We start from the raw sequence: 20,871 nt of genomic DNA, 5'->3' as shown, positions 1-20,871 counted from the left end.
CTTCATTAAGCATCGGAGAAATGTAAAATAAATACACAGTGAGAGCCTACTACAGGCCAACCAGAATGGCAAGATTAAAAGGACAAAAAAAGAAATCAAATATTGACAAGGTGTGGAGCAATTAGAACTGTCACACACAGTTGATACCAGAGTAAACTGGTACAATCATTATGGAAAATTGTTTGGCAGTATCTAGCCTGGCCTTTGGGCCAGACATGGTGACTTGCGCCTGTAGTCTCAGCACTTTGGGAGGCTGAGACAGGCAGATTTCTTGAGCTCAAGAGTTCGAGACAAGCCTGGGCAACATGGCAAAACCCCACCTCTACAAAAAATACAGAAAATTAGCCGGACATAGTGTCATGTGCCTGTAGTCCCAGCTACTCAGGAGGCTGAGGTGGGAGAATCACCCATGCCCAAGAAGTCCAGTCTGCAGTGAGCCATGATCATGCCACTGTACTCCAGCCTGGGTGACAGAGCAAGACTCTGTCTCAAAAAATTTTTAATTTAATTTAAAAAGGCTTTTGTAAAAACTGTCAAGGCAATATCTTCTACTAAAGCTGAGCATAGGCATACCCTGCAACCTAACAGTTCCACTGCTAGATAGACCCCAGAGAAATTTGTTCCTTTTTTTTTTTTTTTTTTTGAGGCAGAGTCTCACTCTGTCGCCCAGGCTGGAGTGCAGTGGCACAAGCTCAGCTCACTGCAAGTTCCGCTCCCGGGTTCACGCCATTCTCCTGCCTCAGCCTCCCAAGTAGCTGGGACTACGGGCGCCCATCACCACGCCAGGCTAAATTTTTTTATTTTTAGTAGAGACAGGGTTTCACCGTGCTAGCCAGGATGGTCTCAATCTCCTGACCTCGTGATCCGCCCATCTCGGCCTCCCAAAGTGCTGGGATTACAGGCGTGAGCCACCACGCCCAGCCCCTGGAAGTTTGTTCTTGTGTTCACCAAGAGTCACGTAGAAGAATGTTACAGCACTATTTGTAGTAGTCCCAAGTGGAAAGTATCTAAATTCTATCAACAGAAAAAAAAAAAGTGATTTTTAAAAATATGGCATATTCACAGTGGAATATTATATAAAGGTCACATGCAGGGAAAAGTAACGTATCATGCTAAAAGTCAGGATAATGATTATCCTTGGGGGGTAGTGACTGGAAGGGGACACAAGGGGATGTTCTAAGGTGCCAGTCATGTTCTGCTTGAACATGCCACTCCACTCTAGTATGGGTAGTGTGTTCCCTTTGTGAAAATTCATCAAGCAGTACACCGATGATTTGTGGTTTTTTTGTTTTGTTTTGTTTTGTTTTGTTTTGTTTTTGAGATGGAGTCTCACTCTGTTGCCCAGGCTGGAGTGCAATGGCATGATCTCGGCTCACTGCAACCTCCACCTCCAGGGTTCAGGTGATTCTCCTGCCTCAGACTCCTGAGTAACTGGGATTACAGGAGCCAACCACCACACCCAGCTAAGTTTTGTATTTTTAGTAGAGATGAGGTTTCACTATGTTGGCGAGGCTGGTCTCAAACTCCTAACCTTAAGTGATCCATTCTCTTCGGCCTCCCAAAATGCTGGGATTACAGGCATGAGCCACTGTACCCAGCCTGTGTATTTTTCTTTCATGAGTAATACTTTAATTAAAAGATGTGTTGTTGTTTTTTAAAGCTAGTCTCCTGATCAAAACCTGGTCTCACAGAATTGTAGGGACTAATCATAAATGGACTCAGAAAAATAAGATATTATAAGGCAAAGAATATCCACAGTATTATTTCATCTTGCTAAATGTAAACAACGCTTATCTCTGGATTTTAGATGACATTTATTTTCTTTTCACTTTATTTATTGTTTCATTTTTCTACAATGATCACATGTTACCTGTTATAGTTGTTTTTTAAAATAAAATTTGGTTATGATAAGTTAAGATAAGATAATGAGAAGAGGATTGGCATTCAAATGCTTTAGCTCACTATGTCCAAAGCAAGCCCTGGGTGAGGCTCTGTTGCTGCCTTTGTCTCTACCGGATTCCTGGAAGTTGGAAATGGGTGAAGAAACAGGGGATGCAGTACAAACACAGAAGGTTATCTATACAGAGGTCATCTATACATCCATAAGCTCAAGGTCATCTACACAGAACAAACTTGGAAGATATAGGGAGAGTCAAAGCTTTCTTGATCCTGGCTGGGACACCTAGACCTACACCCCACTAAGACCCTCGGCTTCACTTCTAATCCACGTGTCAGTCTTTGCCACCTTGATTGACTTTTCTTTTAAGTTTCACCTTCACGGGGTTTACCTTTGCTAAATGAGATGTTTTAATGTACCCCAATGCTGTATTTCTCCTGTTCTCCCTCTCTATGATGATGCCACTCAAACTTTCCAACAGCAGCCGCTCTGCATCCTCCTAGCCTACTAGGGTGATGGTCCTAACTGGATGATGGGCTCCTCTCCCACTCATCAGAAAACATCCTATGCCATTTAATAAGCCTGACTTTTCCCATCTATGAATCAGAGAAGGATAACTAGAAAATCCCTCTTCAGGCTCATTACGGAAGGTGGAAATTATCCTTCCAAGTGGAAGAACTGAGTTGTGAATGATTTTCCTTTCCTATGGAGCTCCAGAGGAACATCCTATACGTCCCACAAATCTAAAAGAGGAAAAACTGGGCCGTTGTATTTTCTCTTTGGTACCATAAGCTTCCTTACAACACAAGTGAGTCCAACTTGTGAAAAGAGTCATCTCCATAACTGCTCTATTAACTAGCTTATGTTTATTGAGCACTTTTGTTTTGTTTTGTTTTGTTTTTGAGACGGAGTTTCACTCTTGTCACCCAGGCTGGAGTGCAATGGTGCAATCTTGGCTCACTGCAACCTCCACCTCCTGGGTTCAAGTAATTCTCCTGCCTCAGCCTCCCAAGTGTCTGGGATTATAGGTACCCACCACCACACCCACCTAATTTTTGTATTTTTAGTAGAGACAGGGTTTCACCATGCTGGTCAGGCTGGTCTTGAACTCCTGACCTCAGGTAATCCACCCGCCTCAGCCTCCCAAAGTGCTAGGATTACAGGCAAGAGCCACCACACCCAGTCGATCACTTATGTTTTATCACATCTAATTTTCAGGGTCTAGTCCTCCCCTAGGCCCTATAAAATAGATTCTACTCATTCATTCAACAAGTATATATTGTACTCTTATTATGTGTCAGGACTATACTAAGTGCTGGAGATGTGAGAGTCAACGGAAAACAATGTTCCTGACTTCATAGAGCTTACAGTCTGGTGAGAAGACACATACAAAACAAACATAAAACTGAAATTCTCCCAAGCACTAAGATGGAGAGGCATCTGGTGCTGAGAATGGGCAGTCAAGCAAATAAGGAAATAAGGTTTGAGGCGAGCTCTAAGAAATAAGTAGAAGCTAACTAGACAACTAAAGAGTAGACAAAGGAAACAGCTTGTGCCAAGGCCCTGGGGCTAGAGAGAGGTCAAAGTACATGCAAATCAAAGATCAGTGTGGCAGTGGTCAGGGAAGAAGGTGGTATCAATTCTATCCATGGTCTGCCTGATATCCTATACTCCAGAGCCAGAGTTCCTAACCATTTCAACCTCTCCTGTAGAGGTCTAGCCCAGTCACAGAAGCTGAAAGACCACAGCTCACGCGCAGTGAAAACTTTAAAGACTTAGGTAGGGGAGTTGCGTGCGATTTTCCTAAGGAAGGCTTCCAGGAAACGAATGCAACCTTGAAGACTTGCAGGCATTGGCAGACAGGAGCTAGAAGACCTCCCCTAGATCCTTAACACGAAATGTAGGCTTGACGCAGAAGCCTCTCTTCTTACCCCAAAGCAGACAGGTGAGAGAAGTTTCGTGACAGGAGTAAGCGAACTACAACCCCGCCCCCGCCGTTCCTGCCCCACCACTGCGGCGGCGCGCGCCACGTTCCGGAAGCGGAAATGGACAAGAGCTCAGGGTAGGTTTCTCAAGATGGCGGCCTTCAAGGTTTTGGTGTCGGCTTATGGGGGGCTTCTCCGTGGGCTCCTAGCGGGCCCGGCAGCGACCAGCTGGTCTCGGCTTCCAGCTCGCGGGTTCAGGGAAGGTGAGTCATGCGTACCAGCAACCTCCTGAAGTTAAGAAGAGCGGCGGAGATTGCTTCCGCCAGCCCCGGTGCGCCCCTTCCTCCCTTTCCTTCGTGCGATTCTGAAACTTAGGCGGTACCGGCTCCCCAGGCATGCTTAAAAGCCCCTTCCAGACCCTGGTGCCTTATCTTGAGCTCCTGCCCCTTGTGAGTATCCTCACGAGACCGAGGAGGACGAAGAGAAAGCCTGCTTACTTAGCAGGAGCAGAAAAGAAACCTGTCCCAAGGTTCAGAAAAGTTTTCGGAAACGGTTTTCTTGTTAATTCTCCCTTCTATATTCTCCGAATCGCAGTCTCTTTTATTAAAGAGTCTCTGGATCACGAAGGAAGGCCATCTGGGTACCCTTCCCCCCCGCCCGCGAGCCTCCCTTTCCACTTTCTCTTCTCAAAATGCTGTGATCTGATGGCGGCTTTCTCTGCCCGGGCCGCTAGTCTCCCTGTGAAGGGGAGGCCGAAGTGGAAAGGCCATTGAATAGCTGAGACATAGGCAAATGCAGAATGGTAGTTCAGCTTTTCATTAATCTTAATCTGGGAAAGCGGCCTGAGTCGAGCATCAACTGAGAGCTTACTGAATGCCAAGTGCTATGCTTCAAGCTGTGAAGGAATTCTGGAGACAGAAAATACAGCCCTTTTTCTGAAAACCTTAGGTTCTAATGAGATTATGTATATGCACACTCCAATAAATGCAAGTTAGCCTTTTACGTGATGAAGTACAGGGAGACTCAGTTACTGGAAACAGCAAACCCAGTTGAAAGTTTTCATAAAGAGGATGTGTCTTGAGCAGGCTCACAAAAGGATGGAATCTGGCGGAGGGTGAAACGGTCTTTTAGGACATAGCCTTCCTTTGTGTACTCCTGGAAGCAGGAAAGGATGAGTGATGTGCAAAAGAAGAGATGTGGGGTTTTTTGAGGATCTGGCATAGTATTGGGCAGCATATCCTTTAACGAAAGCTGAGAAGTATCCAGTGCCAAAGAGTGATCATTGTTGTCAGAGGGAGCAGGAAAGTCTAAGAAGAAGAGCCTAATGAAGGGGCCATTGGATTTGTCTCAGAGGAGGTCTGTTTGTAGCTTTCAAATAGCAATTTCAATAGAGTGGCGAACAAGGAATCCAGTTTGGAGAATTGAAGGAGATAGTTGATGAAGAAATGGAAATAGCAGGTATGTTTGAATAATTCAGCCCGTAAGGGGAGTATTTGCTAGAAAAAAAAGTCTGGATACTGCCTGGTTAATTTATCCATTAGTAGACCCATTAATAAAGACACTAAAGAAATCATGCAGATGATAGAAAGAATTTGGATGTCTCATCTGTTCCCATGCTGCAAAATAGGCATATCTCCATACCATTTTGGGGGAGTCTACCAAGTGTCAAACACTATTGGCTACAATTTGCATATTCTTTTGAAATTCAGAGTTGAGGCAGATTTTGCTATCCAGAAAAAAAGGCAAGAGGAATCATTTTGTTTTAATAACAAATATTTGAAATTAGACTTAAAGAATTTTTTCAGTTGGAGAGTTTGTGAAATGATGGACTGTAACCCAGGTACAGTGGTACATATCTTTAATCCCAGCATTTTGGGAGGCCAAGGTGGGAGGATCACTTGGGCTCAGAAATTGGAGTCTAACCTGGGTGACATAGTGAGAACCCCCACCTCTTTAAAAACACGAAAAATGGATGGACTGTAAATCAAATGGGTCTCTGAAGTCCTTCATCTAAATGTTAGGTTGAATTAATGTGATTCTACATGAAGGCATTGCCATATTCTATATTCTTAAGACTCACCTGTCTTCAAAGCTTTTAAATGAAAACATTTTATTTTGCTATTCTATCCATTATTTGTAAGGCATAAAGTATTGTAAATATAGCTAATTTTGACTAGTCTCAGCTGGTATATGTGACACTCAAACAATATTGTACACATAGAATTTAAAGTTGTGGGAAAGAAGCTGGGTCTCTTGCTGAAAATATTCAAGCATCTTTTCGAAGTATCAGATAATAATACATGATTTTAGTCAGCTTATGAGGACTGAGCACCAATTTTCCTGTCTATGAAAACTTTCAGTCTAAAGCAGTGATTTTCAACTGGGGGGGCAATTTTGTCCCCCAGGAACAATTGGCCATGTCTGCAGACATTTTTGGTTGTCACAACTGGTACTACTGGCATCTGGGGGGTAGAGGTGAGGGATGCTGCTAAACATAATCCACAAGTCAGTTCCCCACAACAAAGAACCTTCTGGCCCAAAATGGCAGTCCTGCTGCTGTTGAGAAAGCCTGGTTTAAAGTTTGACCAGAGAGATACACAAAACCAAAAAAAGATTATTATGGAAAAAGCAAGACTGAAGGAGGACAAAAATAGAAATTTCTGTGCCTGCTTCAAATACTGTGCAAGGTTTTCCACATACATTTATTCAGTCTTCTCAAAAACACCTTAAAGGTGGATATTAACTGTCCTCATTTTTATAAATGAGGAAATGCAGTCCCAAGGGGTTTAATAGCTTGCCCAGCATCCAATAAGTGATGGAATTGGAAGTAGAGCCAGCCCTCTTCGCTCTCCACCAGTAACATCACCTTGGTATTCCATGGCAGGGCCTTCCTTGTTCCCTCCTTCCCTGAAAGCTCTTAGCAGTTAACTTGCCAAAGACCGTTTAGTGCCTTTATGGTTGGCACTGCCAGATTTAGCAAAGACTATGTTGGATCTCATTCCTCCCTTATCCCTCTCAGAGTCCTTGTGAAGGAAATGTATTAAAATATATATATATATATATATATAAATTAAGTCATGATCTATCAGCGACTTAGAGAAGGGTATATTGAATTGAGCAAAGGCCAAAGGGAATTTGCTTCATCTCTTTCAGTCAGTTAAGAAGGCCTTCTGGAAGACCTAACATTTCAGACAAGGATATGCCTGGTAGGTTGGGCAGTCCCATATAAAAGCTTTGAGAGAGGAGTGAGTTGACGTCTTTAAAGAATTCAGGGGACATAGTCCAGAGTAACCTGCTAACTCCTCATTCTGAAGCATAGGTCAGAGGGACGTTCCTTGAGGGGTCCAAGGGAAAGAAAGGGAGGTGATGAGGGAACCAGAAACTTCAATGGTAGAATTAAAGATGAACTGGAGGAAGCAGGGCTTGAGGCAGGAAGGTGTTTGCGAAAGGTGGTCAGTGGCCAGAAATGCAAGCACACATCCCAAACATGGTACTCCTCTCCCTGACCCTACATAAGACTATTAGGGCCACTGCCCAGCCATCAGTTACTCCAGTCTTTCCTACTCTGCTTGGGCCCTGGTTTCCACAGATCCTCTCCAAGAGGGACCTTGGTCTCTGGGCACTTCAGCAGTGCCCTGCACTCCTCATCCTTTTTCACTTCCTGTTTTACTAAGCAGTTGGGTCTTTACATGGTTGCAGTTCACTATGTCTGTTCTTGTGGCCATCAAGGTTTTTTGCATTTTCCATGTTTGTTGTTGTTGTTTAAGAGACAGAGTCTTGCTGTGTTGCCCAGGCTGGCCTCTAACTCCTTAGCTCGGGTGATCCTCCTGAGTAGCTGAGACTATAGGTGTCACCCCCTCTCCTCCTTTTGCATTCACTGCAATCTCACCACAATGCCATTTGTTCCAGACTATTATAATTCAGTTATCTTGGACTCCATCCTAGGCAAGTATTTACTGAAGTACTCAAAGGACCTTTTTACGAGGCATAGACTTTATTACAGTCAAGTTCCCATACAGAGTTTAGTTCTTTTCCTCCTCTAGGGCAAAGACTGCGGCCCCTATTCTACTGTAACTCTCCACAGTAGGTAGAACGAAGCTGTACAGTCCACAAGTGCCCAGCAAATGTGTTGCCTCATTTGGGACAGATTATTTCATGTGTATGAGAAGTGCTTATCTGGAAAGATTTTGGCCCTTAGTTCTAGTTTAGAAAACTGCTTCATCTCTTCCCTTAGCTTACTAGATACTGCCATATCTCAGAACACAAGGGTGATTCCATCTTTTTCTAAACAAGTTTTCTGTTAGTGCCTAAATCTCTCAGTCCAGCTTTTCTTAGTCACCCCCACTTCTCTTGAATAGGGAGGCAGCCAGGAACAAAATGGATCTCAGGTTTTGTTTGGTTTTGACACATTTTTGTATGCACGCTGTAAATCAATACTATTTTGATTCCTATCTCCTCTTTCCAGAGGCTTAAAATCTACTAAGGGCCTCCCTAGGCTCCAACAGGGCCTTCTCCCCCTGCACTAAGACACCACCCTGATCGATGTCAGTTCAACGTGAGTTCTCAGGTCATTCCTTCTGGTTTGACAAATTGTCTCTGTTAGATAAGCATCTGCCTATTGTTTTACCCACTGGCTTCTAGTAAGATGATTCGCTGGCTCAGGGTTGCTGTGTGGAGGGGGGAGCTTGTGAACAGTGGAGCTTGCCATGGGCTTTGATCTGTTTTCCAGGGGCCAGTGGGATGACTTCAGGGTTTGGTACTTTGCCGGGAGTGATGTGTGTTTTGTTAGACTTGTTTACCTCATGGTTAGGACCCAAGTGCCTCCACCAAGCAGGGAACCACATGTTTATCCACTTGTGTTTCAGGGCATTGTTCTTCTGCTGACTCCAGTGGTACCAGAACGTGTCTCTCCTTTTGTTTCCTTTGGGGATTCTTGGAAACTTTCCCCCCTACTTGTTGCTCAGATTAGGTTGTCTCTCAACTTGGTTTTTGCAAATTTGCAGAGTTGCAGGGTGCCGGGAACCCTTACTGGACTGGGGATGTGCCGTCCTCCTACCTCCCTTCATTTCTCCCCATCCTCTATTTGTAGGTTGATTCTGCAGACTGACGTATTGCAGTGACCTTCCCTCTGCAGCTGTGCTGGCTTCCAGACTGAGGACCACGTTGAGTCTCACCCAAATCCCATTCTTGGGTTGGTCTGTGTTCCATACAAGTAGATCTGTGTGTGGGGTGACGCATTTTCTTTTACATTGAAAAACCTAGGTTGTCTTTGAATTGATTAATAACTACAGTGTTCTCTAGAGAAAGCCTCAGGGCTTTTCTAGTCATTGTTATTCCTTTGTATGTCTGGCGTTGGACACTGAGAGGCTGTCAGGTTGGTTGTTTTGGAGCAGTGAGTATGAATGGGTTGCCCAGAAGACAAATAAGGGACAATTCCAAGCAGTCTGTGTCCAATTAGGTGTTGGTCACAGAGCTCAGTGATCACAGATGCTGCCATGGACCTCTGGTTGGGTTACAACTGCCTTTTTCCTTAGATGGTCCCTTCTCTTTTTATTGGTGTGTGTGTGTTTGTTCGAGATGGGGTCTCGCTCTGTCCCTCAGGCCGGAATGCAGTGGCATGATCATGGCTCACTGCAGCCTCAACCTCCTGGGCTCAAGCAGCCTTCCCACATCACCTTCCCAAGTAGCTGGGATTACAAGTGCATGCCACCATGCCTGGCTAATTTTAGTAATTTTTGTAGGATTTTGCCACGTTGCGCAGGCTGGTCTCTTAACTCCTGAGCTCAAGTATTTCTTCCCACCTCAGCCTCCCAAAGTGCTGGGATTACAGGCATGAGCCACTGTACCCAGTCTGGCTTCTGTCTTTCTAAAGAAACTGTCAGCAAGGGAGTATCTCCAAGAACTATCTGATTATATTAGCCGAAATGTGGGCTATTGGCTCGGTTCTTCTTTGAATGATGGTTGAAGTTGTCATTCTGCATCTTGGTTTGGTAAGGTAGTAAAATAGGAAATGTATTTAGCCTGACAGATGTGTGCAACTGGTTGTCTTGCCTTCAGGTTCTCTTCTGACTGCCTCTCCTAAATAGGCAAAGCACGGAGGGCATCCCTCTCCGTTTGGAATGGCAATACTTGAAATTCTTCTTGGACCTAGTATCTTCATGGTCCTTATTCCTACCTGTCCATCAACCCTCTCCAGTATAGATGATAAAATGCAACCCTGCAGGGAGGAGAGGATTTCACTCACGACCCTCAGGATGTGTTCTAGGAGTGAACTTGTCTTTTTGCTCATTCATTGGGTGCCACTGGAATAGTGTTAGTTCAGTGCTGTATCTTACATTGTTAATTCTTCAAAGCAGAAACCATTCTTATCTGATTCTCTTTGTGCAGGAACACACACCGCTTGGGTACTTTTGAAGGTCTTTTACATACCACTACCCCACCCTCTTTTATCTCTAGCCACTGTAGGACAGGATCTGACCAATTCCTTTGGATAGAACCAAGATAAATCTTTGCATAGAAAGGCAAAAACAGTGTGGAACTCCTTAATCCCATACCAGAGAGGTGATGCTACCTGGGCATCCTGGGCTTGCCCCCACCCCGCCTCAAGGGCATAGAGCCTTGGCACTAGTGGGGTGAACCCTGCGTGCTTTCTGTTCCAGGTGGAGACCATGAGAGAGTACAGACGGAAGGCTGCTTTTTTCCAAATGTGTAGAATTTGAGCTGTTATTTGAAACTCTCTGTTCCTTATTAAATGGCTGACCTAATTTTTCCCCCTTTATCTCTGTAGTGGTGGAGATCCAAGAAGGGAAGACAACTATAGTAAGTATCATTGAGTTGGCCATGTATAACCTCTTTAACACTTGCAGCTGCCTGGCCGCTCCTCTGAGGGAGGGAGGGGCCCAAACTGGACGCCCAGCTCCAGGATCAGCTCCCTCAGTGACCATAAATCCCACAGTCTACTATTTTTCAAGCTGTGCGCTATAGTGTGGTTAATCAGGAACAGTTGCTATGCCTGGGCTGAGGTATCTGCTCTTTGATTAAAGTGGCCTTTTGTATAGCAAGGTCTCAGAGGCCTTTGCTGATAAGCTCTTTGGCGGGTGATGAATCAGTTTCCCGACGGGGAAACTAAGGCATTATTGCACGCCTAGAGAGCCAAAGTAAGTTGACCCAGAGCCAAGAGCCTGGACCTCAGTTCCTTTCTTTTCTGCCTAGAATGACTAAACTACTCCTTAAATGATGCATTTAAAAAGTGACATTCTCCCGGCCCTGGCCTTACTAGCTGGCGCCCTGGCTTGTCTGTTGGTAAGAAAGTTGGAACAATTCTTCATCTACGCACTCCCCCCTTTCGTTCCCTGGGCCCATCCCACCTCCCTTCCTTGGGGAGTCATGGGGCCTAGATTATCCTATAATCCTTAAAAGACAACAACGTTGTTTTCACATGGCCTTCTATGCCTCCAAGAAATCCTCAGCGACTCCACAGAGCTCCCAGAGGCCTCTGTAACTTCCATGTCAACCAGAGATTTAACCCTTTAGGTAGCCAGCCAAGCTCAGTCCTTCCCAAGGCAGTCTTATTCCCAGGACAAGTCCATTAGGTTTCCCCCTAGAATGCTCCCTCTGCCTTTCCACTACTTAGCCTCAAAACAGTTCTTTTTAGGGGACCGCCCCAGTCCCCTTAGGGTACCTTTTAGGCTTCTTGATTCAAAGCCAAAACAAGCATTCACTCTATAAACTCCACACTGAAGGAAAGAAATACATCTGACTTTTGAGTATAAAGAGCGTTTTTCATGTGGGTCATGAGTCTGCTGTTTGTAGAATAGATGTGGAGGCATTGTGGCCTATGAGAGCCCTCAGGGGAGGGAAGAGCCCATCCATGCCTTTAGCAGCATGGCCATGGCTGACTGGGTATTATTCTCTCCCCTATGAAATAAGATCAGACACCTACCTCACTAGATTCTGGAGGTTAAGTGAACTAATATATGTGAACCATTCTTAGCACTGAGCTACACATATAATGGGGAGTCAATAAATGTTAATTCTCCCCACCCCCGAACCCCTGACCCACTGCAACCCGCCTCCCAAGGCCTACCATGTACTTGGGAATTTTCTCTAACATTTCAGTTTCTGGCATAGTTGTGATTGCCGTGGCAGAAGGAGGGTAGCTGTGCCCTGAACGGCCAAGTAGTACTTCCAGCCCCTTTCCCCTGTGCCGCTTCTCCCCCAAGAGACAGTGTTGCTTCCCTCCCAAAGCCTCTCAGACCCATCCCAGCCTCACTCTCATAACCCATGGCCTCAGTCAGCAAGGCTCTCTAAACTCCCCTCTTGCAACTGGAGCTAATTCCCAGATCGTTGGTTTATTGCGCTTAGTAATTCCAAAACTGTATCACAGGATACAGCAGCGATAGGGAGGTCATTTCACACTTGGCCTCAGCATGGTTTAAAGGTGGCATCCAAAATGATAAAAGCAAGGAGCATGACAGGGAAATGTATCCTCACATCTGTATCGTGTTAGTTTTTCCTTTCTTTTGTAAGAGAGAAGGAGTGCCTGCATATCTGCTTATATGGCACAACCCGGGTTTTTTCAGCCTTGCTATTCCTGGCATTTGGGGCTGAGTAATTCCTGGTTGTGAGGGCTGTCCTCTGCAGTGGAGGATGGTTAGAACATCCCTGCTAGATGCCAGTAGCACTCCCTCCCCCAGACGTGACAATCAAAAATGTCTCCAGACATTGCCAGATGTCCCCTGGGAAGCAAAATCACCTCTGGTTGAGACCCACTGGCATAGCCTTAGCTCTGTAAGATAAAGCTGGGAACTGCAGTTTCCCCCTAGGAGGACATGTGGGATGGAAGGGATGCTTTCTTTGGACTCTATATCCCTGTGCCACTTGAAACTTTTTACCATGTGCATGTATTACTTTCCCCCAAAAGCCAGGGAGGGAAAAAAGTATAGTGTTCTGGTGCCTTTGTTTTTTCTTTTGAGGAAGGAAAGGTAGCATTCAATTGATACAGCAAATCCCTCCCTCCCTCTTGCCACTGGTATTAAGTTCAGATGGTTTCCATTACCCCTGTAAGCCACCAAACCACATCCCTGTAGCTATCTCAAGGCCTAGCATACAGCAACTACAGAGTAAACACCACAGTTCAGGCAGAGAAACCTCTTAGCTACTCCCACAAGAACCCCCAAGGTAAACTTTCACCAGCATTCCCATCATTTTGGGGTTTGTGCAAAGATAATGTGGCTCCACGCAGGCCCTGTCTCTCACACTGGCTCTCCTTCTCTGTCTCCTAGATTGAAGGCCGTCTCACAGCGACTCCCAAGGGCAGTCCAAATCCTCCTAACCCCTCTGGCCAGTGCCCCATCTGCCGTTGGAACCTGAAGCACAAGTATAACTATGACGTGAGTCTGGGTACAGAGACACTCAGTTCTGTGTGTTGTGAAAGTCAGATTCCCTGGTTAACTGGAGCAGTGTCCCCCCGCTTTAGCTACTGCTGCATTTCATGGAACCACTAGAGATGGGAGCATTTTGTCCAGTTGTTCTCGACCCTGGCTGCGCATTAGAATCACCTGGGGAGCTTTAAAAAATAGTGATGCATGGGCTCTACCAGGTCCTCCCAAGCCACTTCGTAGATGTAGTCTCATTCACTGCAGCTCTCCCTCTGAAGAAGACCCATCACCATCTTCAGTAGCCTGGGAGACTGAGGTCACGGTGCAGAATCAGCCTCGGGGGGTGGGGCCTGAGCATTTTTTCAGTGCTCTCCCGTGGCTCTAATGAGCAACCAGGGTTGAGAGCCACTGATTGAGTTTGTGGTCTGGTTGTGCCTCAGACCACTAGGGCCCTTAACTCAGTTCACAGGGGTTGTCCTCTTGTGGGATAGAATCATGATCTGGGTTTGGCTCTCCTCTTTTATGATGAAGATGTATTTGAACAGACTTGGTTCTCACTGTGATCTGGGAACACATTACCCTGTCGTTCTGTATTGGAGCTATAAAGATACCTGATTGCTCAAGCTCTTCTAGTGCAGTCGTTTCCAGGGAAAGAAGAAAGTAGTGAATAATAACAACAGGTAACATTGAGTGCATACTGTGTCAGGCACTGAGTACTTACCTGTTTTAGTTCACTTAGTTTTCACAATAACCCTATGAAGTAGGTACTAGTTTCATCCTCATTTTACAGATGAGGAAATTTGAGGCATGGAGAAGCCAGTGAACTTGCCTCAGATCCCCCAGCTGGTATCAGAACTGGGATACAAACTCCAGGGACGAAAGCCCAGGCAGAGCCTGTGCTCCTAATGACTACACTACCTCCTCTCCAGAGATGGGGAGGGCGTGGGACTAAGGACACAGCCCTGGAGAAATCCTTACTTGTTCTTCAGAGCTCTCACTGGTAACATGAAGCACCCTATTTTTGGGTTTCAGGTGATTCAGGCTCTGGGCCAGTTTGACCTGTAAGTTGTCCCTATGCCCCTTTGTGGAATAGGATGACTAAAGGCAGAGATCCTGGTCAGGTGATAAGAGCAGGAGAAGCCACATGCCAGTGGGATCTGAACAGAGTGACCCAACTAATCTCGTGGGCTGGAAGCCTTGGCTTGAGGCCACCCTGAGGGATGGGGGGGTTCTTTCTGTCCTGGGGCCCTTCTCCTGATGGCCGCCTGGAGTAACAGAAAGCAAGCACACAGGCAAGGGGCAATGTTTCCAGCTGCTCACCATGCGGAAGTTAGTGGGGTTGTGGGCATCCTTGGAACCTCAGCTGCTGATAGGAAAGCAAACCCCACACCCGCCCAGCCACCGTAGGGCACTCTTCCTACCAGCTTTTTCCAGGAAACATACTTGGCTGTCTCCAGCAGAAGAAATCTAATCCCGTCTGAGGTAAAGGCTAAAGTTGTTTTTCCTTTTACCCCTTTCCACTCAGAGCACCATTAGCCTGAGCTGCACAAAGCTGTTAGCTTGCTTGGCAGCCCACGGTGGAGGGCTGGGGCCTCCAGCCCAGTTGATTAGCCCTGGATTAATCCAATCCAAATTCTTTTCATCAGATTCTGAAAAGTACAGGGGTGGGAATTGAAGGCCTAGGTCCCTCAGGAACTGTCCAGTGATTAAAACAAATCTGCAGTTATGCAGCAAGGCGCCTGCCAGGGCAGCAAGTTGGTTTGTGGAACTTGACTGCTAAGATTGGCATGCCAGGCACTTGCAGGGAGGGGAATGGTGAGTTTTCTTTAACCCCTTAAGCCATTCTATGAGAATGGGGTCTTGCTATGTTGCTCAGGCTGGTCTCGAACTCCTGAGCTCAAGCAGTCTGGGAATCGTAACCTTTTAGACCTGGCAGGGAGGTGGTCCCTTTTCTTGATTCTGGCTCTGTGTATCTGTTCCTTTGACAGATCCAAGCAGCCTGGTGAGCACGTGATGGTCTGAAGGAAGCCCAAGAATCCATTCAGATCTGGTTACAGGGGGCCTAGATCATGTGAGATTAAACTTCACAACCCTGGTTCCATCCTCCTTGGCTTTTATGCCTTCCCAGCACTTCAGAGGGAACGGCAAGAGGTGGAGGGGCTGTTTGCATATACTCTGGCTTGTGGTATATAGACCTTAAGGTCTAAAATGTTACAAGTTTTCCTCTTGTGTGGAAACATATGGCAGCCTCCTAACCCCACCTGAGCAGACATTTTATCCAAGAAAGATGCTTCAGGTTCATAAAAGATTGGTGACACTTCTTGAAAAGTTTCTGTTCTCTAACCTAGTCTATCAGAAGATCTCACGAGGCTAGGTGTAGGGGTGCAATCCCAGAACTCTGGGAGGCCGAGGCGGGCAGATTGTTTGAGCCCAGAAGTTCGAGACCAGCCTGGGCAACATAGGGAGACCCCATCTCTACAAAAATTAGCCAGGCGTGGTGGCACGCACCTGTAGTCCCAGCTCCTCAGGAGGCTGAGGTGGGAGGACCACTTGAGCAAGAGATTGGGAGGCAGAGATTGCAGTGACCCAAGATTACACCACTGTACTCCAGCCTGGGCAACAGAGTGAGCCCTTGCCTAAAAAAAAAAAAACTCATAGAGAAGCTGGGAGCTTTTGGGGTTGGTAATGGGGTACAGAAAATCTTACTAAGTTGGGATTAACTTTTGTTGCGTGAAGGTAGCAGACCAGTGTGCAAAGCTCTGTGTGGAGGAAGTGATCTCAGCCAGGTTCCCAGGAGACATCAGCCTCCCCTATAGACCATGAAGCCCTAGCTTCCCAGCATCAAAAGCAAGCCCAGCTGACCCTCATCCCCTATTTTCGGTTTCCACTAGGATGTTCTGCTGCTTAGCCAGTTCATCCGGCCTCATGGAGGCATGCTGCCACGAAAGATCACAGGCCTATGCCAGGAAGAACACCGCAAGATTGAGGAGTGTGTGAAGATGGCCCACCGAGCAGGTAGAAGGTCCTGGGGACCAAGAGGGGCAGAGGGCCGCAGGCGCTCTCTCCCTTCCCGGCTGCCCCATGTTTCAGCCCCTCCTGGAAGAAAAGAGGATATCCAGAGTGTTAATTATACTCCCCATCCAATGCCAACCTCCCCACTCCCTTGGGCTTTCCCTCTGGCCCCCTCAGAGCTGCAGAGGGAGCTGCAAAGACTATCCCATCTTCCCCCCACTCAGGTCTATTACCAAATCACAGGCCGCGGCTTCCTGAAGGAGTTGTTCCGAAAAGCAAACCTCAACTCAACCGGTAAGCAAGCCTGGGTGTGAACAACCTGAGCGTTCTACAGGCCCTTAGCCCTCACTGGCTTCTACTGGGGAAGCTACTTGCCGGAAATCATCCCACAGCTCAGGAAAGCTATGCACCTTGGCTGTCTGTTCCATTCCCTGCCAGTTTGAGCATCCACCCCCATCAGTCCACCCCTGCTGCAGTCTTTGCTTCTTCTGTTGCCTTCTTTGCCTCAGCCTCTTTCCTCTGCTTCTTCTTTTGCCTCAGCCTCTTTCCTCCCCTGTAGCGCCCTTAGCAAAGGGGCAAGGAGGGTAAAGGCCTGCTGATTGGGCATTAGAATGTGCTAATCCCCCATTTATGACATCACACTGGGTTGCTATGGGGATGTTAGTACTACTACAAACTTTCAGTATCCCAGCTCTCTCTAGTGCTGGGGTTATTAGAGGACAGAAGGCCTTAGAAATGGGAGGGCCTTCTGGGTTAGTGCCACTGAATAAAGCTGTGCAGGTCGCACACTGGACAACTTCAGGGTAATATCCATGTGGACTAGGTCACAAATAGTGCTCCCCAGAGTTGTACAGTTAACAACCTACACAGCGCCATGTGGCAGCCTAGGAGGCCCTGAGTTCATATAGAGAAGGAGAGGATGGCCCCCAGCCCCTGGAATCACTCTGTCTGCCTTTTAGTCTAAGCAGGACCCTGTAGAGTGGGGGCAGATTCTTGTCTGACATTCAAGCAGCTGTCCCATTGCAAGTTCCCTTCTTCCCTCCTCTCTGGCATCAGCACACTTACATAGTCTTAGATCTCTAGTATCCCCTTGTTGAGAGTAGAGCCAGGTCTGTAGAATTGATTTGAGGGGGTTCTTCTCCCCTGCGAATGGCCCTTTCCTCCTGTCCAGCTGGTGGTTCCCAGACTGGAGTGAGGAACATTTTAGGTGGGTGCAAAAGTAATTGCAGTGTTTGTCCTTTTTTTAATGGAATTGCTCTCTGTAAGGTATCAAAGATGACTGACACAAAGCAAATGCCTCAGCCCCCAGCAAATCTCCTAGGCTGATCCCCACCAGAACGCAGGCATGGAGGGTAAGGGGCTGCAGGGGTTGTGGGATGTGGGAATGCAGGGCTTCTTCCTGGTACCCTGCCTCTCTGTCCCTGGAGGCTAAGTCAGAGCTGGACCTTTACCAACACCATGCCAGCACTCTGGCTGTGTGCCCATCTCTACCTGCACCCCCCACGTTGCTAGCTCAGCCATCTGCCAGCAGCTCTTGGAGAGCAGGACATGCTAACCTCTTCCTATGTCTCCTAACTGTGCTATGGACCATTTGGGGGTTGAGCCCACCCCCTCTGGCTTTTTAAGAGACAGCAGCAGGCCTGAGGACACAATCCATCCTGCCTCAGGCCTTTGAAGCTAGGCCAGGCACCCTCCCATACATCCGGCATCCTTTAACGTGACACGGGATTGATGATGTGTGGGGGCTTGTTGGTTGCAAAAGGCCACCCTGAGCGGGAGGGGGAGTTCAGGCTACGAAGGAAATGGATTCCCTTGCAGGAGAGTCTCATTTAATGCTGCCATGCATGGGCCCAGGCTCTGCTGGGGCCTGGTGGAGCCATACTTTGTCCCTCCTCCTGCTGCCCCTTCAGGAGAGGTAGGAAGGGGCTGGTTTAGGAAAGAGACTTGGTTCTTGCTAGAGTTGGGGTGTTCCCAAAGAGTTAGCTGGAGGCCACCCAGCCCACCCCCTGCTGGCTGGCTGCTCCATGTGGCACAGGCATCAGACCCAAGGCCAGCTAAAGCCCAGCTTGCCTCTCCAAGGCACGGGAGAAAGAACAGCTTTAGGGCAGTAGCTCTGGAGAGCCTTTTCAGCTTATCCTCTGCATCCCTAAATCTCAATGAGCACCCCTTTTGGGGAGCCTGCTCCCATACCCCATCTCCTCATGTACCCCTCTGAAGCCTGGGAGAGGCCAGCAAAGGGGCCATCCCTGGTCCCCTCCCTTTACCTTACTCTTCCATCACCCAGCACCACCGACCATAGAAAAAGCAGTCTCCTCACACCTGTAATCCCAGCACTTTGGGAGGCCAAGGCGGGTGCATCACTTGAGGTCAGGAGTTCAAGACCAGCCTGGCCAACAGGGTGAAACCACGTCTCTACTAAAAATACAAAAATTAGCCAGGCGTTGTGGCGGGCGCCTGTAATCCAAGCTACTCCGGAGGCTGAGGCAGGGGAATCGCTTAAACCCAGGAGGCGGAAGTTGCAGTGAGCCGAGATCACGCCGCTACACTCCAGCTTGGGCGACAGAGTGAGACTTTGTCTCAAGAAAAAAAAAAAAGCAGTCCCTGTAGCTAGCCTCCTTCACAGTCATCACCCTGGCCAGGGCAGTGACAGTTCCAGGAGATACACGGAAGGCCCTCCCCTCCCTGCCCAGCACACACTTGGAGTGCAGGTCAGCACCTCCCGCAGCTTCCCCTCAACACAGGGCTGGCAAGGTCCAGCAGAGCTCAGTTGAACTGCATAAATCAGCAATCATTTTTTCACTTCTTTTATCTAAGAGTTTTTAGCTAAGGTTATTGATTTTTTTAATAAAAAAACTTTTTCTTTGACGGTCTCTAGAGACAGCTGGGTTGAGCCCCAACCTAGAATGGAGGCAGGGGAGGATTCCTGGCGTTTGTCATGGCTGAGCTTTCAGAATGAAGGATGGGCCTTTCTGGACAGGATCCAAGTTTTATTCTGGACAGAGTAAAACCCAATCCCAGCCGGCATGAGCCACTTTTCTGGGAACTATCAGGGCCCTGATCATCCCCAAAGGAGGCCAAAGGTCCATGGGCTGCAGCCATCTTTCCCCACCCCCCTCCTACTTACAGGAACCTTCCTAGGCTAGAGCCACGCCCACGGGCCCTTACCCCTTGATTCTCATCACAGGTTGGGTGAGGGGCAGGGGTCTTACACCGGTTATGGTACCCTGGGGAGTTCCCTGAAGGCTGGGGTAGCTGAGTGAGCCAAATGGAGAAGAGTAGTGGGTTCCTCCAGGCCCTTACATCAGCTCTTCTCACCCCATGGTTGAGGCCAGAGAGGAATGATCTGCTCTTCAGGCAGCCTCTTTTACACCTTTTCCTCAGCAAACACACACCAGCATTGACAGTTATAAAGATCAAGGGGGCCGGGCGCGGTAGCTCACGCCTGTAATCCCAGCACGTTGGGAGGCCGAGGCAGGCTGATCACGAGGTCAGGAGATCGAGAGCATCCTGGCCAACATGGCAAAACCCCATCTCTACTAAAAATACAAAATTAGCTGGGTGTGGTGGTGGGCACCTGTAATTCCAGCTACTCAGGAGACTGAGGCAGGAGAATGGCTTGAACCCGGGAAGTGGAGGTTGCAGTGAGCCAAGATCACGCCACTGCACTCCAGCCTGGTGACAGAGCAAGGCTCTGTCTCAAAAAAAAAAAAAAAGAAAAGATCAAGGGAGCTTGTGGCCCTGGGCTGCCTGACCCTGGCCACACAGGCTTGCGGCAGCAAGAGCCCAGCCCATCTGTTTAGAGGACGCTCAGCAGTTACTCCCAGGAAAATCCCTGCACTTCAGGAAAGGGAAACTGGTGAAAGGATTTGCTTGCCCAATCGTGGCCTGGCCTGAGGAGGCAGTGCTCCACACTCCCAATTCCAGCTGAGGCCCCAGCCCTCACAGGCACCTCTTTGTTCTCCCTCCACAGGTACCTGACGCGCTGGGCTCCTGGCTCCGTCAAGCCCATCTACAAGAAAGGCCCCCGCTGGAACAAGGTGTGCATGCCCGTGGGGTCACCCCTCCTGAGGGACAATGTCTGCTACTCAAGAACACCTTGGAAGCTGTATCACTGACAGAGAGCAGGGCTTCCAGAGTTCCTCCTGCACCTGTGCTGGGGAGTAAGAGGCACACTCATAAGCCCTTGGCCACAACTATACTCCAGACCACGATGGCCTGGCCCCTTCAACATGGATGGACAGGGGACAGTGGGACTAACTTCAGTACCCTTGGCCTGCGCAGTAGCAATGCTGGGAGCTAAAGGCAGGCAGGGCAGTTGGGTCCCTTGCCAGGTGCTGTGGGGCTTGAGCCATGCTCAGTGCTGGGGACAGGAGTTTTTCCCAATACAATGTCATAAACATTGAGTTGTGGGCTCATGGGCTTACCCACTGGGTGTGTGCTCACTGCTTGGGAAGTGCAGGGGGTTCTGGGCACATTTCCAGTTCGGTGCAGAGTGTTGAGTCACTGATCTCTTGTGATGGGGCCAATGAGTCAATTGAAAGGAATTCATGGGCCAAACAGGTCCCATCCTCTTCATGACAGCTGTGAGCTCCTTACTCTGGGAGAGCTGCAAGGAGCCAAGGTGGGCTACCTGACACACTTGCCGCTCTCGTGTGAA

General features: G+C 47.9%; 1 protein-coding gene across 4 annotated transcripts; it reads left to right on the top strand.

Annotated features, from left to right (window-relative positions):
- Positions 1-3,834: 3,834 nt before the first annotated feature.
- On the top strand, positions 3,835-20,792 carry MRPS18A (mitochondrial ribosomal protein S18A). 4 transcript variants are annotated; one of them, XM_025383690.1, is made up of 6 exons: positions 3,835-4,085; positions 10,610-10,641; positions 13,107-13,214; positions 16,094-16,217; positions 16,439-16,508; positions 20,185-20,792. In XM_025383690.1, exons 1-6 carry the CDS (start codon positions 3,974-3,976, stop codon positions 20,327-20,329), a joined length of 591 nt encoding a protein of 196 aa, XP_025239475.1. In that variant the 5' UTR covers positions 3,835-3,973; the 3' UTR covers positions 20,330-20,792. The 4 variants fall into 4 exon arrangements, with proteins under 4 accessions (XP_025239475.1, XP_025239477.1, XP_025239476.1 ...); XM_025383691.1 differs by having other exon boundaries at positions 3,955-4,085; positions 16,458-16,508; positions 20,185-20,789; XM_025383692.1 differs by lacking the exon at positions 16,439-16,508 and having other exon boundaries at positions 3,947-4,085.
- Positions 20,793-20,871: the final 79 nt, after the last annotated feature.

The sequence above is a fragment of the Theropithecus gelada genome, chromosome 4 (assembly GCF_003255815.1).
Source record: "Theropithecus gelada isolate Dixy chromosome 4, Tgel_1.0, whole genome shotgun sequence".
Lineage (NCBI taxonomy): Eukaryota > Metazoa > Chordata > Mammalia > Primates > Cercopithecidae > Theropithecus > Theropithecus gelada.
This window is presented reverse-complemented; position numbering and strand designations above follow the sequence as displayed.

Coding starts and splice junctions, on each gene's coding strand:
- MRPS18A (XM_025383689.1), top strand. CDS start 3,974: ATGGCGGCCTTCAAGGTTTTGGTGTCGGCTTATGGGGGGCTTCTCCGT. Junction 10,642..13,106: donor AAGAAGGGAAGACAACTATA/GTAAGTATCATT, acceptor TCTGTCTCCTAG/ATTGAAGGCCGTCTCACAGC. Junction 13,215..16,093: donor AGCACAAGTATAACTATGAC/GTGAGTCTGGGT, acceptor GGTTTCCACTAG/GATGTTCTGCTGCTTAGCCA.